The sequence below is a fragment of the Clytia hemisphaerica genome, unplaced genomic scaffold, assembly GCF_902728285.1.
Source record: "Clytia hemisphaerica strain Z4C2 unplaced genomic scaffold, Clytia hemisphaerica genome assembly, whole genome shotgun sequence".
Classification (NCBI taxonomy): Eukaryota; Metazoa; Cnidaria; class Hydrozoa; order Leptothecata; family Clytiidae; genus Clytia; species Clytia hemisphaerica.
In genome coordinates, this window is record NW_027103282.1 from 519,879 (window position 1) to 533,116 (window position 13,238).

A 13,238-nucleotide genomic window follows, 5' to 3' on the forward strand; every position below is an offset into this window, starting at 1 on the left:
TAGGCCTTACGTTTGTTCTACTTTACATACCCCTTACCCGCCAACTCTAGTACCCCACCCCGGAAAGTTTTACTTTAGCACGCTTGGGCCACTCTCAAATTACGCCACAAGACAAAGTTGGAAACCTAAGAAATCATTTTTATTATAGCACCATCTGATTTAAAAGAACGATATTTTATTCATTGATCCATATCTTGGTGCTTGAAAAAGGGATACAAAAGTAGGAAAGGTTTTATTTCAGAGAAAGCCGAAATGTGATGCTCACGGTATTTCTTGCATTGCAGGGTAAAATAGATAAAGGGAAAAGGTTATAGGTTCATTCTTTTACCGTTTATAAGGTTAGATTTCAAAAGATCCAAAAATATAGCAGATAATCCCCTCCCCACAGCATAGCATGGATGAGGGCCGTTGGCGTACGGGTTTGACGGTGTGACGGTATTAACCCTTTTTTCCGTCGGTGTTTCGGTGTTTGAAGAAAAAAGTGACGGTATTTCGGTGTCAAACATGCCATGCGGTGACAAAAAATAAGGATTTTACCAAATTTTGCTGTCGGTGTTGACGGTAATCCAAGAAATATGCGTCGGTATTTCAGTGTCTGCGACCCCCGTACGCCCCCCTCTGGATGAGGGCCGCTGGCGTATTTCAGAATGGTTCATGAATGACAAGAAAGGGAATATTTATTGTTTTGTTTTTAAGCATATTTCTTTCGAATAACTACAAAATTAAAATCCGTATGTAAAACAATATCGTTGAGAAAAAATACATTTGTTGTTTTGTTTTTAACTCGCTATTTACAAAAAAACATATATCATCAGTATAGACTCTGCAGGTATTGAAAAACCACATTTTGGAGTCTTAGGTCGTTTATAGCGATATCATTTGAAAGAAGATTTCATTCAGACACCTTTTGAATATTTTGAGCATTTGAATAAGAAACTTAAAGCCTCTATTACAGTTGAAACTCTTTAATTCGATTTTCAAGGATGGATCCCTAATCCGATTTACGCGAGGTAAATATTGAATAATAATAGAGTTGATGCAGAAAAATACAAAGCAAGACTCGGTGTCATTCGACCCTAACAACTCGAGTTTTAGGTTTGTTAGGCTGTTTAGGAGACTTTTGAGCTAGCATAATTCAGAATCTATTGTGACTTCTTGGCCATCGAAAAAATCGTTTGGTTTAAATTGGCTTAAAGACTTTTTGACTGAATGAATGTATAAAAACTAAAGTAAAACTTCATTAAAATATATATAAAACTTTCTGAACGAAAAAAAAATAAGAGTAAAATTTAAAGGGGTCAAAAATTTGAACAAAATTTATTATATATAACCAGCATAAAATCACTAAAAAATCAAGCTTTTTTGTAAAAAATCGGGATAAAATAAATATATCTTTTAATCAAAATTTACGAAACCATTTTTAAAGGATTATTTACTCTATTTAAAAAATCTGCATTTGGCAGCATCCATTTCTGTAAAAAAAATCGTTGTTTTGAAATTACTTGAGAAATAACCCGGAGAAAAACTCACTGCCTTAGAGCAAAGGCGATTTTTCTTTTTGATCAAAAACCAACTCAAACAAAATAATCCTCAAATAAAACCACTTTTTAAACTACATGAAAATTCTAGAAAAATATAATTTGTATCAAACTACTTTGATCAACCAAAATATAATAAGTAAAACGTATTTCTCTTTTTTTTTTAAACATTATTTAACTTCCTAAAATTTCTGTGTTATTTTTTATTCTTGAAAAAATAGATTTTGCTGGGAACAGCAATTTGACTTTTTAATGGCGGAGACATCGAAACATTTTCTCAACGCGCTGAGCAGAGTTGACTCGACCCTATTCGAAATATTCATGAAATGATCTTTTAAGCTTTTTTCACATGTACGTAAAATTTTACTTATAACCTTGAAGAGTGGGGAATTTCCCTAAGCTTACGTAGTGTTTTAAGGTCTTATGTAGAGTTTGCTTACGTTCAAAAAGTTTCGAACGGAAGGAAAAGTCACGTAAGACCCTCTTAATCAACAAAAACTCTACATAATGTCGGGGAAATTCCCAAAAGACAGCCTTACGAACGATTTACCGTAGGTCTTAAGTAAAATTTTGCGTACATATGAAAAAAGCTTTATAGGGAAACACCTGAAAACGGCAGGCATTCTACGTCGAGTTCCGTTGTTTACATTGATTACGGTATTCGGACATCTCAAGTATAAAAGATAAAATCGTGAATATCGTGAATAGGGTAACCCAATGTAGACCAAGTTCATGGGGACGACAGAACACCTCTACAATTCGCAAACGAAGGACAATCGTCCAGTCTTTCAAATACATAAAACATGCACAAAAACTACCATATAATAGGTGAACTTGAAGAAATTCGTTCCGTCCCCTTCGCTAATTTACCAAAACATACCAAAACGTTGAAGTAAAAAAACGGACTAATTCAAAGTATTAATCAGCAGTCCCGCCAATGAAAATTGCGATATCTTAAAAGATACACTCTAACGCAACATATCGAGTTGCCTGATTGATCAATCGAGCTCGTTTGTATTCGATTCGAACGACAAAAACGTCCTCCTTTTTTGGTTAAGGACTGTTATGTAGCCTGAATCTTTTTCAATCGACTAAATTTTCTCTGGCGCCTCACTTTCTCATTGAACTACTCACATAACGAACTAATTTCAAATATTGGAGAATTAGTGTTTCATGCAGGTTTTTTGTACGTCTGTGGACTCATTGAAACCTTTTCAAGTATGGGCACCGGACACCCTTCTCTTACACCGGACACCCTTCTCTTACACCGTATAACTTATACCGAACCACTCAAACTTCACTTGTCAACGAAGTAATATGTCATTCTTCTTTGGAGAAGTTATTGTTCCTTTCAAATTCACCAATACGTTTCATCAATAGTTCTTTATAGTCTTTGTACCTATGAAGAAAATAGGAAAAACATAATACATAATGAAACGGCAACTTCGTCCCCGTGTATTTCAGGCTTTATTTACGTCACTGGTGGACGCCAAAGAATTATCTACCGCTATCAACAAGCATCAAAAAGCTGATAAATACACAGGGAACGAGGTTTAATGAAACTGCAGATGAGTACAATTATTTAACACGTTTTCTAGCAATGTTGACCACCGTATTTTGGTTAATTAAATGGTTTTTAGTCTTCCGTGTACATACCATATATGGTCTACCGTGTTGACACAGAACGTTTTTTCAACGTCCGTAAATCCTTAACTTGTTGACTCGTTCATAGAAGAATTGATATACGTTTTATTCTTATAAAAAGAAAAAACTTGTACATAAAAGTATCAAAATTTCTTACTTTTCACGTATTCTTTCGACTTCTCGTTCTTCCTCTTCATGGAATTTCTTGACAAACGTTTCCAGCACTGAAGAATTGAAATTGATGTATTGTGCCACCTGTCGGAAAAAAATACCAAAAGATAAAATGTAAGTGGAAGGGGCCACCTAAGTGTAGCTTTATCTAAAATCTTTTTAAATTAGCTGTCAGATAATTTATAAATGCAAATAGCTTTTGATTAGACTTTGTATTACATTATTGCATTGTATACTCGTTATTCGTAATATTAATTTCACTGGCAGCTAATTTTAAAATCTTCAATGCTTTGTAACATGAAAAAACAACACTCAACAGTAGTAGTCTTAAGCCTTTAGTGTTTAACCTAGAAAGAGTTTAAGAACTCTGATGAACCCTGACAATGTTTAATAAATACGACTTTAAAAATGTAATTCTGTATAAAAAAATTGTATTGGGTACCCGATTCCCCTCGCATTGCTTGACCCACTAGGAGGTGCTTTCACATTATTCACTTGCCAAGCAAATCTTCGCACCCATGGTGAGTATCGAACCCGGATCTCGCAGATGGGAGTCAAAAGCGATGAAGATTACATCACTACGTTTAATTAAAACTGTAACAAATAATTAACCCTTTTTACCTCATGGGTTATTTCTTTTTGATCCGCTGTATCCATTATAAACAGCTTAGCCACGTCCTGAAAAGTAATACAGAAACTTAAAGAACAAAGCTTATCTTCTCTAGAATGGGCTCTTCCAGAAAAAATCTTATTTTTTTCATGAATTACCCCTGGACATTTTGATTTTTAACCCCCTGGACACGGGCTATACCCCTGGACAAACATCAAATCAACCCCGTGGACACAAAAAATTACCCCTGGACATTGGAATTTACCCCCTGGACATTGCAATTTTTTGGTATTTTTTCAATACCCCTGGACAATTCATCCTCCACCCCCATGAACGGATTTTTTTCTGGAAGAGCCCAATCTAGGTTCTGTAACGGTCAGGAATTATCCCCAAAGACACATCTACTAATTGCCAACTTGAGAGACACTTAGATCATTCCGGTGTGAATCAGATTTGAAAAAAAATGCTTCTCAGTATGGCCATATTCCTAGCAACCTAGGGATTGCAGGCATTCGCAACAAACTCAGCGAATGAATAGTTTGATTTCTTAGTCCAGTCCTGATCAATATTCCTGATTACCTAACCCTATTCAAAGTGAAGTGCCACTAAACCATGCTCAATCGAATAGAATGCACTCACCTCACAGGGACCAAGATTGACTCGACTTAACAATGGAAATGAATCGTTTCGCAACCTTCTTTGACCTGAAATTTTAAACGAGATAGCATGAGAAATAGTATGAGAAAAGGTTTTTAAGAAATAGGATCTGGATGAAACGAAATCAGGAGTGAGAAGATGTGTTAATCTCTTTTTTCCATTGATTTATAATGAATATCAACTTGCTTTCTCGCGACACCTTTAAATAAAGCCTGGACTCTCTCCATATTAAAAACGTCTTCTCTAGAATCGTATAAGCTGATCCGTCGGCTAGGGCTGGAGTATTTTGAAAGCCCAATCTTTCTTATATTACAACGATTCGCACAAGGTTGGCACAAGTTACGGTCATTTTCAGATCGTGTATGCTAAACCCACTGGAACTGAAAGTAACCCCATTTTGTAGCAACAAATCATACACGAATGTCTGCAGAAAACAGAAAATACACGCACATACCTCCGCTTTCGTAGACCGTATATAAACTAAAACGTTTTCGATTATCTCGTATCTAAGGTTGAAAAAAAAAATAAATATATAAAGAAATTTTGGAAGAAAATTGAAGAAAAAATGTCTCGGTTACGATTTCTGTTACCGACAACATTTTTTTGCGGGACATTTTTTTTACTGACAGATATTTCTTAATAGACCATTTCACAGTCGCAAAGCGTAATGGGTAATCAGGACCACTGCGTGCTAATGACGACTTACTATTGTTCCAAAGTTTTGAAAATTTTTGAAGAATTTTGCGTCTAGCCAACAGAAAGCCGTTATGGAGGCGCAATTAGTCCTGATTACCCATGATCCATTTCGACTTAAAATGGCCTATGATGAGGTAGCTTTGTTTTGAAGACCACTAGTAGTGAAAACCAGGTTAAAATTTATAAGAAGCAGATTAAATTGAGTCCGTATATCTGTCTCATAAATTTCGAGACTCTTTGTTGCAAATGTATGTCTCTAGAAAAAGTTATCTCCAAAATTGCTTTAAAACTCTTCAATTAAAATATGGCTAAATAAGCTTGTACAGTAGAAAAGAAAGTCTTTGCAATCGCTATTCACAAATATAGAAAATTTCATTTCCTTATCAAAAAGACACTGATAAAGAGAATATATAAACAATGGTCCCTGAAGTATATTAAAATTTCCGTAAAAACAGACGTTCATAAAAAATAATTGTTGGAAGAAATCGAAAGATCTTTTTCTAGTCTCGTCTTTTCACCGTTTTCAATGACATCCTATATAATTTGTAATATTCAAGGAGATTCTGATTACTTCGCGCAGGAACGTATTCACACTTAAGGCCAAGGCTCTGTAAGAAAATCTACCCTGGTTGGCTTTAATATTTTTCAACCAAATTTGGAATGAATATTAAGTGATCTTTTGAGCACGTTGATTGGCTACCATAAAGAAAAATGTTCGCACCAAAAAAAGTCGATCATAGAAATAAACATAAACATGAGAGACCACTTTCGTTTTCTTTTCAAGCAAATGGCATTTCGGTTTTGTATGTTAAACCATAACATACAAAACCAAAATGCCATTTGCTTGAAAAGAAAACAAAACCATAACATACAAAACCGAAATGCCATTTGCTTGAAAAAGAAAACGAAAGTGGTCTCTCATGTTTATGTTTATTTCTATGAACAATTAGGTTCGATCATCTCATTCATCACACCCCTTAAGAGCAGAGCGTGGTATAACATTCCCGCATGGAGTGACAGCAGATTCTCTAAAAGCGTAATCCATGTATCTCAATATAATTACCTACCTGGAATTTTTTCAATAACATATCGATAACAATGGGGACGGTGACGTGATTCGTAACGCGTAAAGTGGTCGGTGTTCCGTACGGCGGTATGAACGACGTCACAATCTGTTGCAATGAGATGACAAAAAATCAAGGTTTTTATCTTCGAGAAGAGGTTGAAGCATAGAAGGGCTAGATGTTGTGTTTTAAACCATCGCAGGCAAAAAAAGTGAATATCGGAAAAAATATTATTGCTATTGTTTTCGAAAACCCGCGAAGCTTCTGATTGGTCAAGCGCTGAAATTCTATTGTAATGTCACGTGACCTAGGTAGGATTTCCTACCTAACTACGGCACATTTTTTAGCTAACGTACGCCATCTCTAGTCCTTCGGGCTTTATAAATCTATGGGATGATGGCAATAAAAGACGAATTTTAGGGATTCCAAAGACAAACTCAAAACAAGCACGGGGAGGGGACATAAGAAATTAATGTTTTAACGCCATCGACCCCTGAGAGATTACCGAGCAAATAGACCAGATTTCCATTTTAATGATTAAAGTGACCTCAAAGATAACATACCACACATATCGATTTCCATAAAATATCACCCCAGAAGACGACCCTTGGAATGGCTTTCAACGATACTCTGCCCTACTTATGTAATCTCAAGTTCCAGTCTGTAGTCCAGATGCTATATAATCACCTCTATACATAATAAAAGTTGGCTATAACTTTAACCTAATGAAATTCTGAAAAAGAACGAAATATGGTAAACAAAACAGTTGATTTTACTTTTTTGTTCATTGATAAAAATTTGACGTTATACCTCAGTGTTGTAGATGCTATTATTGCAAACAGAACAACCGAGTCTTCGTTTAGGACCATCTCCATTCGAAGGTGACCCACTACTCTCTTTCCTTTTATATTTGTATTTATTGTCGTGTTTATGTGGTGGTGGTTGTCGCATATTCTACAAAAAGGAATGTGATTGGTTGAAAGAAGTACACAAGAAATCTGATTGAATGAGGTGAAAGTAAAGATTTTTTTGAAAAATAGTGAAATATCAGTATCACACTAGGTGCTTCACCATTTTGTCTTTGGGTAACCAAGCTCGGGAAGATTACTCCACGAGCTTTTGTCTTAAAAATAATTTTTTTTCGTAAGCGTCGATCATAATATATTTGTGAATAAATCAAAGGCGTCGACTTTTTGGCAAAGCACGAATGGTATATTTAAAAACCATAACTTATGAAATGGGTGGTCGACAAAAGGAAATCAAGTGAGATAAAGTAAACATGCTCGTGACCAGACGAGGGCAACCAAGGGGCTCCCGTTTCTTTAGCTATCTACCCGAAGACCGGAAAAGGTCTCACTCCATTCACTGAATTTCTCCACTTATTCCCTCTAATAATTGTCGAGTATCAATAGCATCAAGTACATTTTTCAGAATTGATACAAACTTCATGCGACGTCGGCTATCTCCCTCACCACCCCAAAAAGTATCGAGTTTATGTATCTCTATGATTTAAGCGATTTGTGACCCCCAGCTCTGACCCGCAAAATTGAGGACGGTAGAAGTGCTGTTTTACCATCGTTCTTACAGTCAGGATCTTTGAAAGTCCAAAACTAACCGTCTCCATCGCAGGAAAAACGTCATACATAAACTCGTACTAATTTATTTTCCGATACTCGGAGTTTCGTGCCGTTTCAGGCATAGTCGCGCGGCTGAGGTCGAAAAACGTTTCGTTTCGTGATACATATTTTAGATTCCAAAAAAAACAACGGAAACTCGCGAATTAGTATGTGTAGATTACAAAATCAAAAAGTTTCCACGATATTATCGTGCAAGTAACGAGTAATTGGCGATTTTTTGCGTTTCCAGGCAAAATTGCAAGGCCTGGAAATTCATGATTTTTGGGGGGTCTTCAAATTAAAAAAATTCCTATATCACATGATAGAGCTCTTCAAACTGAGCAAAAAAGTGTATTACACCAAAGTCCCAACTTCTCTAGATCAAAATTTATTGGCCTATTTGTGGTAAAAAACTGATGGAGAACAGGGAATTTCCCCACAATCTGCATTAATTTATGCAAAATTAAACACCTTTTTGACCACAAATAGGCCAATAACTTTTGATCTAGAGAAGTTGGGACTTTGGTGTAATACACTTTTTTGCTCAGTTTGAAGAGCTCTATCATGTGATATAGGAATTTTTTTTAATTTGAAGACCCCCCAAAAATCATGAATTTCCAGGCCTTGCAATTTTGCCTGGAAACGCAAAAAATCGCCATTTACTCGTTACTTGCACGATAATATCGTGGAAACTTTTTGATTTTGGAATCTACATATACTAATTCGAGAGTTTCCATCGAAAAAAGTGGAATCTAAGAGGTGTATCACGAAAATCATTTTCTAGCCACTTTTTTCGACCTCAGCCGCGCGACTAGCAGTCTTCAGTCAGAATAGACGATATCGGATTTAGATAAATGCAATGCATTCTGGTTTCTAGGGACTCTCAAAGGAATTATAATAGATCAATTATAATAGATTATAATTCCTTTGAGAGTCCCTAGAAACCAGAATGCATTGTATTTATCTAAATCCGATATCGTCTATTGTCTCTATTCTTGACTGATATATCGCTCTACCGATGGTATAGAGCACTTTCTTGAATAGTAAAGTCAGATTTGTAAATAAACTCGTACTAACATACGTACTAACGTCATACAACAAACCTTGGGTGGTACATTTTCAGTATTATCCAAACGTTTCGTGCCGTCATCTGGTTGGAAATGTTTCCAATAGTGCGATACTTCACTGTCTGCCAATGTAACTGGTGAACGGAGTCCCCAATACACTTTTATAACACCTTCTAATACGAATTTATCGTTGATCTAAATAAATAAATCACATAATTCGTGTTGACCGATGTGGTGTTAAAATTCTGCGTCTTAAGCAGAAAATAATTCAAGACTTTCAAAGAAAGACCAAAACAGGCACAAAAGTGTAATTTTTAGTGTTGAAAATTCTGTGTTTTAAGCAGAAAACCTTTTAAGACCTTCAAAGAGAGACCCTTGATAGCCACAAAAAGAGTTAATTTGTTCATGAATATCTGAGAATTATGTAACCTGGAGAATTAGTGATCACTGCCCGGGTCCCAAAAAACAACAACAAAGTTTGACATTCATAGTAAATTCATAACCTTTAAAGAAAGACCCAGAAAACCTTACAAGGCCATTGAAATAGACACAAAAAGTGTCATTTTTGGATTATGGATTGTCCGAGGTGATCCGGGTCACAAATAAAAACAAAGTTTTGACATTCAAAGAGAATTCGGAACCTGAACCAAGGTGATTAAAAATATTTCATAATTGGAATCTTTCTGTTATCAGAATTTAAATAATTGACCTTTTCGGGTTGGAGAGTCTTGCTGGAGACTTATTCGAAGAAAATAATTGGTTCTTTATAGGTCGAAATAAAAAGAGTTAAAATTTCTTACCTCTCGACACGATATTTGACAGGGTTTTTGTGAATAATATGTGTTGTATACGCGTAATTTTGGTATTAAACTCGCTCGAAAACTTTTCTGTTCATTTGATAAAGTTGATATCCCCTCCATCGCGTCGTCGTCCTCCCTTAGGGAGCTAAACAAACTGGAGTAACATGGTACGTTGCAGTAGGATAGACCACCATGCTGGAAATTAAGGAGATAACGTTGAAAATTAAGGAAATAAGCAAACTAGCTGTAGTAGAATGGAACATTGCAGTGGGATTAACAACCACGCTGGAAATTATGGAGATAATCGATTTACAATCACATCACAACCAGGGTAGACTCGATTTTAAATCTCCGTTTGACGACGACAAAAAGGTGCTAATACAGTTGATGCTCTCTAATTTGATTTCCAGTAAATAACAGAGTATCGAATAGTAGAGCGTCGTTTATGAGAGTTTCTTATTAACAGTGACTTTCAATGTTATCGAATAACGGAGCGTACATTGAATAACAGAGCGTCGTTTATAAGAGTTTCTTGTTGAAAAGGGGCTTTCAATATTATCGAATAACGGAGCGTACATTGAATAGTAGAATGTCGAATTAGATAGCACCAACTGTATATTTCAAAGATGACATTTTAACGGAAATAAAATTTGCTTTATTGGTACAAAAAAATTACCTCTGAAAAGAATCCTGATTTGAGCGATTTATTGCATTGGAAACAAGATTTACCAGTGGCCGGCACTGCGCATGCGCGCTTTCGTCCGGAATTTCGTAATGGTGTCAAACGTCCGTAAAATGAAGCTAAAAATAAAGAAAACGATACTTGTTCCATTTTTTCGAACGAAAATTATCCTTGTACTTGGAATTTGTATTCAAAAAAATTTTACTGTTACTTTTAATTATTATTTATTTATCTATAAATTTTATTAAATTTTAATTATTTTTTATTTATTTATATATTTAGCAATAGATTCAGTGTTGCAGACACACGAGGTTGACAGTGGTAGTTCCTTGCCGTAAAAACCCTTATCGCACCCATTGGTTTTTCCTTGGAAGCAACACAACAGCAACAAACAACAAGCTTCAACAAGCAACTAGATTTTTAAGAAACAAACAAAATCCCAATAAAAATAGCCTCAATATTCTTTTCATTGTCCAATATATACATTTAGCAAGCGGTTGATACGAGATAAATTTGCGCTATATCTTCTTCCATTATACATTCAGTATGGTGTTCATATCAATTACATTGCATGTCCTGTTAATTCAGCAGTCATGGTCAAACATTAAGATAATAATACACCTTTTCGACCGTAGTCGCGCGGACATTTTTTTGTCCGCCTTATCCCACTAAAACCGTCCCAGTCCTTTTTTCGCATCAATAGACAATAGAAAAATGCGTCAAAAAAGGATTGGGACGGTTTTAGTGGGATAAAGCGGACAAAAAATGCCCGCGCGACTACGGTCGAAAAGGTGTGATGAGATTTATGTCAGGTTAAGACATTAAATCACCCCACCCCCGGGCACCAGATCTGACTTCCAAACTGCAAATTTAAGTCAAAAGTTTTTACGATTTCAAATGCAAAACCCATGGGAAAAATATTTTCCACCATTCAAAAAATTGTTTGGGATCTTAAAATCGTTAAAATTTATTGGGATTCAAACCTGGTCTCATGTTGTCCAAAAAGCAAAATTTTCTCAGCTGTTATATATCAATGTCATATTTCCAGAACTTTCTACAACTGAAAAACTATTTAGTCGGAGGAGCACTCGCCAAAAAGCCCAAAAATATTCCACGTACAAAGTCTACTTTCATTAACCTGTTTTAAAAATTTAATCTTTGAAGAGTAAGCCACCGAAAGCAAACACATTTAAAATATTTTTCTTAAAAAGTTAAACAAGAATTTTTCTCTTTAAACATTTTTGTAAATCATGCTGCGATTAAAAAGTGAAATTTTCATAGCAAAATTTTTACGAAAAAAAAATCAAGAAAAAACATTTTCCCTCAGTGGTTTTATAGAAAAATGGTTCATTAATGATATCATCTTGTTGCCTGGTTCAATTCATTGAAATCTTTTGCATTTGATTTCGGTAAGTTTCACAAACATTTTCCATGCCCTGATTCTTGGGATAAAGGTCCTTAATCATCAAAAAATAAAATATAAAATAAAAAGGTGTCTTTAAAGTTGAAATTTTTCAGTAGAGTGGCAGTTTCGACAAAGCTTTTCACATGAATTTTAAGTGTTATGTTAAGTGATTTTTGAAGGTTTTTGCATTATTTACGGCCCTTATCGGCGTAAGCTCTCAAAATTTGGATAAGATAAGCTTAATAAAGTCCATGCATTTTGCCGAGACATTCAATAATGTATGAACCTTTTTCTGTTTGAAAATCGTTCCATTCTTCCATTCAAATTCAAACTAGACGGAAGGATTTCGAAAGTTTCAAAAAATGAATCCGAGGTGTTAGAAAAGTAGAAAATACAGCTCTAGTTTATGTTCAACAACTCAAACTTCAAATCTCTACCCTTGAATATACGCTGGAATCAAGCTGTATCGTTTAGAAGTTTTCGCCTTACCTGTCGGTAGATCATTGTCATCCTTTTCGTCCGCGTCAGAATCGCTCTCGTTCACATGTTCTCTCTGCGCAGGAGTTCGACAATGTTGTGATTTGGCTCTCCGTCGTAAAATTTTCTTGCCCAGACTGACTGTTTGTTTGTGAGTGCGTATGTTGGTGTTGTGTATGGATGAAAAAAGGAACTCGTCAAAAAAGATTCTCAATTTGTTGTATCAGTATTAGTTATTGTAACAGTTACCGTTCAGTTTAGTTTCCAAACTAACGAAGCAATTCTATAAACATATATCAATCCTTAGCGGTGTGGTCAGCTTTTTAGGGGACTGGTAACGAATTTACAAGGAAGATTTGTTCTCGGCGCACGGCATTCTGAGACTTCTTCTAAAAGAAATCAAACAAATTCCCGCTAAGACTCCATTCCATAATGAGAGACATTTTTCCCTGTCCCTTTGTGGTGGAATGTATACTATTTTTAGTATTGAAGTTCTACTAACTCGGCGAAAAAAATTTTCCTTGTAAACTCATTACCAGTCTCCTTTAAAGCTAACCGCGCCACTAAAGGTTGATAGGTGATTCAATGGAATGATTTCGTGAAGTTTCGGAACAAAACTTGGCGGAATTGTTAAGTGTAAACATGGCTTTCGTCAAAATGAAATGTCAAATTGGAGATAAATCATGTCTAAGGTGCTAAGGCTCACTAAGGTGCTTAATAAACGCCCCCGCCTTTAGGTCTATAAAATCTTGCCAACTGAAAATATTTTATCATAATTCTCTGTTTAAAAGTCTTTTCTTAGTTCTTAAGT

General features: G+C 35.5%; 1 protein-coding gene across 1 annotated transcript in view; it reads right to left on the reverse strand.

Annotated features, from left to right (window-relative positions):
* Positions 1-676: 676 nt before the first annotated feature.
* Positions 677-13,238, reverse strand: part of LOC136804436 (ras association domain-containing protein 2-like) — a 36,832-nt gene continuing 24,270 nt past the window's right edge. The window contains exons 5-15 of the mRNA XM_067061148.1: positions 12,440-12,568; positions 10,540-10,664; positions 9,864-10,058; positions 9,100-9,258; positions 7,191-7,334; positions 6,384-6,488; positions 5,075-5,126; positions 4,603-4,667; positions 3,975-4,031; positions 3,340-3,437; positions 677-2,937 (exon numbers count right to left, since the gene is read on the reverse strand). Of these exons, the coding sequence (XP_066917249.1) occupies positions 2,859-2,937; positions 3,340-3,437; positions 3,975-4,031; positions 4,603-4,667; positions 5,075-5,126; positions 6,384-6,488; positions 7,191-7,334; positions 9,100-9,258; positions 9,864-10,058; positions 10,540-10,664; positions 12,440-12,568 (1,208 nt within the window). The 3' untranslated portion in view covers positions 677-2,858. The remainder of the gene's footprint in view (positions 2,938-3,339; positions 3,438-3,974; positions 4,032-4,602; positions 4,668-5,074; positions 5,127-6,383; positions 6,489-7,190; positions 7,335-9,099; positions 9,259-9,863; positions 10,059-10,539; positions 10,665-12,439; positions 12,569-13,238) is intronic.